This window comes from Mizuhopecten yessoensis, unplaced genomic scaffold (genome assembly GCF_002113885.1).
Source record: "Mizuhopecten yessoensis strain PY_sf001 unplaced genomic scaffold, ASM211388v2 scaffold9023, whole genome shotgun sequence".
Classification (NCBI taxonomy): Eukaryota; Metazoa; Mollusca; class Bivalvia; order Pectinida; family Pectinidae; genus Mizuhopecten; species Mizuhopecten yessoensis.
In genome coordinates this window covers 971,431-975,891 of record NW_018407840.1, presented here as the reverse complement: position 1 = coordinate 975,891, position 4,461 = coordinate 971,431, and the positions used below count along the sequence as shown (strand labels likewise).

Genomic DNA, 4,461 nt, shown 5'->3' with positions numbered 1-4,461 from the left:
TTGTTTTAAGTTATTACGTGACACATTAATTTTGTATATATTTTCTGTTACGGAAAGGACGTAAGTAAGTTGCAATAACTATTGTCCAATCCATTTGTCTTTTGTTGCAATAAAATTGATTTAAACTAAAGCCAAGATCCCTCTGAGATCTCTTGTTTTTATATGCAAATTTTATGAATTGAAATTAAATCCATGGTTAAAGTTATGTAGCAGAACAGGACTAACTTGTTCATCGGCGATCAGGTAGGTAGAGCGTCCGTCTAGAGTTCGGAGGTCCCGGGTTCGAATCCCGATCTGGCCGTGAATTTCCCCGGTCCTATAACACTTATTTTATTTCCATTATTTTAATTTTGAGTATCGCGCCGAATGAATATAAATTGTTTGCTTGTTTTATATCCGGCGTCAGTATCAATGGAAGGCATTACTTTTTGCCTTTTACTCATAAACTTTGGATTCCACTTAATCCATGGACGTATATATATTACATATATACAGTTATGCTTAATCTACCTTGAAATCTGGTAACATTATTAAATATATATATATGTATATAAATATAAACTTTCTTTATTTTACAACAATGATGAAACAAGTTATTTCAACTTATATAAAAAATATATATATATATTAATCACTCTCGTTGTTGGCTCGGATGTGAGCGCGCGGGGATCTTAACTGGGAAGAAACCGCAGTACACGGAGAAAACACACGTGGTCGGGCAGGTGACCCCACACCTTTTCGCGTCTGATCAGTGGATCGAATCCCGACCGCCTTGGTGAATGACAGGAGCGCTATCAACTGCGCCACCCGACCACCCCAAATTTTCAGGGAGGAGGGGTTCCATGTGGGGAAATTGGTGATTACATGATTTTTTTGATTTTTTAAGAAAATTCTCAGGCTCGGGGAGAGGGTTCCTGAAGCCCAAAAACCTCTGGATCCGCCACTGCACCCTTAACATTATTCACATTATTACAGATATTGCTTCCTATTCCGGGTAACTTTGAGCTATGTTACCACTTTTTTTGTATATAAAGACAAATAAAATACCGAGAATTAAATACTTCAATGGAGCTACGCCTGGTATATTTATGAGCATTAGAAAATCTCTATTTTTTTCTCCATTTTTGTCGAGTTTTTATTTTGTTCTTTGTGTCAGAGTTGAGGCTATTTTTTTCAATTAATTTATGAAATAAAATACAATTGATTTTTTTTTAACATTGATAACATATAAAATAGTTACTGGAGTTTGCTACTTTTTGTTCCGCAATTAGCCATCTCCGTTTTCATACAATGTATTAGTATTTCGAAGCTCGATTAAATATGACCAATGAAAACATTTGTTGCAAATAGATCACCTATTCATGTCAAAATAAATTTGATTGGCTGGCTGAAGAGGTCGAAAGGTTCATTCAAGATGGAACCCGTAGGAGGAAGACCCCATCGATATTCACAACAAATATGATGCATTCTAAGTAATGTCTCTGCTGCATTAAGGTGCAAGGTAAGCAGACGAACGTGTACGGGACTCAGCTGTCATTTTGAATAGGAAAGCGTGTGTTTACGGTAAACGCACCAATGATGTCAACCAACAGCTGTGAATAATCGGAGATTATGTTCATGTTTTTCAACGTTAACTCTGACAATATGACTGACAGTGACAGCGAGAAAACGTCATCACCTCTTCTATTTTGGAATAATTTGAATTTTAACAAGTGAAAGTATGCATGCTCTTCGTTTACGTTATTCTTTCTCCTATATTTAAAAAAGTACAAAATGAAGCTGACAGTCACTGACTTTTGCATCTCATTAGAATAACTATGATCTATCGTTGATAGTTTTTTTAGTGATATTTAAAAATTCAGATCTTGTATCTGGAATGTTTCTTGATTCTTGACAAAGACTACCTATGGTGGTTCATTTTCAGAAAAAAAGTTTTAATTCTAAGTATTTTGTTTTTGAAAATAGAACGCTAAACTCGCAGTGAGATTTCGTCCGTTTTTCAGCCTTGATTAGTACACAAATTGGTACACCATATCACAGGCTATTGAGTATTGTTTTAACAAATTTTATTATATATATATATTAACATATATATAAATGGATAAGATAACAGGCTAGACCTATATCAATCTTCACAGTCTATGAAACTTGTTTTTAATTTTACTAGTTGATGTGCCGATTGCAACAAAATTTATTGCTTTTATAAATACCATACTGAACTTCATTTGTTTACATACACTTTTATAATATCCAGTTATAAGGACCAGAAATCAACATTTAAACATGCTCATATTTAACCCCTTCAAAATTGTCCAAAATTTCGTCCATGTATGTCATGTTTACTGGTTTTCTGATATGTTTAGTTTGAAGTCGTCCTGTACTATTAAAATGTTCCTGAAAACAAAACTATTCAGTGGAAATGCTGATAAATAACTATTTTGTTATACTGTCAAATGAAAATGCTCAAATTTAATATTTTAAAGTACTATTCAAACCATTTTCTGTCCATGTACCAATTTGGGTAGTGTACCAATTGTGGTAGCGTGACGTTAGCTGTGTCGTAAACAGTTAATCGGGACCATTGCAATGAAGGCGAGTTTGCAATGACTCGTTTCCAAAATTCGTATTTCAAATTACGTTCACTTTGAAATAAAATTAACAAGTGCACATGCAATGCCAGTTAACGTATTATTTCTACCGGCCCAACTGCTGGTGCAGCTTGCCTGAGATTGTGACCTGCCAGGAGGTCATACATGTTCTCATAGAAAACTTGAAAAGTTTAACTGCGAATTGTGTGGTTGCATATCTTAGCAATAAATTAGGATCCCTGTCCCGTTGCAAGAAACAATAGATAAATCCACTTGTTTTTCTTGCATACTATATATAACCTCCCCTGATGAATTTTCTTTTAAAATTATTTTTTTAACAATTATGAAACAAGTTATTGCAAGGCATACTTTTCAGTAATCACTCTTAAGCTTGTTGGCCTGGATGTTAGAGTTTGGAGGGTTTTTAAGTGGGAGGAAACCGGAGTACCTGGAGAAAAAAACTTCTGGTCGGGCAGATGACCTCATACCTTTTCACATCCAATCAGGAATTGAATCCCAGCTTCATTTGTTAAAGGCAAGTGCGCTATCCACTGTGCCACTTGATCATTTTTTTGCCATAACTGTAGCGTGACTGGTACTAGGTACCTTTGTCCAAGGCTTAGTTTTAATTAGAACAAGGACATAAAGCTCCATCAATTGATCTGCGTGGGAACTACTGTTGACCAGGTAGCTTGGTGAGAGCAGTAGTATAATTGGGTGCCTCAGTAGCCGTGAACACTAATTATAACATGAAAAGTCATTTGTAATTTGTGCAATGAAGCGTGAGCTTAAGATCACTCACCCTCGTAAGAATTTCAATTCGATCCCCAGCTGTGGCGGATAAGAAAGTGATATCTGATTGGGTCAGTTGTTATCCCTCCGATGGCACAGTAATTTCCCCCGTGGATTTTCCTTTGCTATGAAAACAACATTTGTTCCCATAGCGGCGTTGTAATTAAAACTCTACAGATATAGAGCTAATGTTTGTTGTTGACAATGTACGTACAAGACGTTAAATAAAGATTATTTATTATATTTATTCATTTATAATTATTGAAGGTCCAGGGTTGAATTTTGGTCTGGCCCTGTTGCATTTTTACACTCGGAACACTGTTGTTGACATTTTTCTCCTGTAATTCCGGCTTTCTTCCACCATTGAAACTTGGCACGTCCTTAAATGACCATAGCTGTTAATAGGACATAGAACACTAATAAACCAAACCAGTGTCATAATAGGACATACAATGAGTATTGTAGTGCTGTGTGTTGACTGGGGTTTTGTTATTTTCTAATGATGATAACATTGATTTAATGCATAAGGAAAATTTGACTTTTTGAAATTCCCTGTTCTTTCTAGAAAAATGAAAATTTAATATAAAATAATTTCTGTCTCTAGATGTCTTGGCTAGATGGAGGCTGGAAGTGGCCAGTCCTTGGCCTGATTCTGTTCCTGGTCACCTTTGGATCTTTCGGGTTGCTGTGTATTTCCTACGTCCTGTGCATTATAGCAGGGTAAGTAAAGTATGGCCAACACTGAAGGAGTTTCCAACAGGGATATTGGAGAGTTTATAAATGTGAGGAAATTCACTAAAGGATTTAATCCTGAATTAAAAGAAATTCAAAAGAGTTGAGGCTGGACACACTGGGTGTTTTCCCTCAGCTGTTTAAATCAAGGGGTATATTTATCTTTATTTTCAAGTAACTTTTTGCTTTGTTATTATAGTTTCAACTTCACTCAGTCAAATGTGAGTCAATTCACTGGACACTGATAACAAATCCATATTTACCCAGTGCAAGTTTCCACCTTCACATGAAGCTACTTTAGATTGGATGTTGTTGTTTGTTGTTTACAGTGTCATGATGATGGGGGGGG

General features: G+C 35.7%; 1 protein-coding gene across 2 annotated transcripts in view; it reads left to right on the top strand.

Moving 5' to 3' along the window:
- The first annotated feature begins 1,409 nt into the window (after positions 1-1,409).
- Positions 1,410-4,461, top strand: part of LOC110457078 (sorting nexin-13-like) — a 37,330-nt gene continuing 34,278 nt past the window's right edge. For both annotated transcript variants that reach the window (XM_021508173.1, XM_021508174.1), the window contains exons 1-2: positions 1,410-1,501; positions 3,985-4,100. In XM_021508173.1, coding sequence (XP_021363848.1) covers positions 3,985-4,100 — 116 coding nt within the window. In that variant the 5' untranslated portion in view covers positions 1,410-1,501. The remainder of the gene's footprint in view (positions 1,502-3,984; positions 4,101-4,461) is intronic.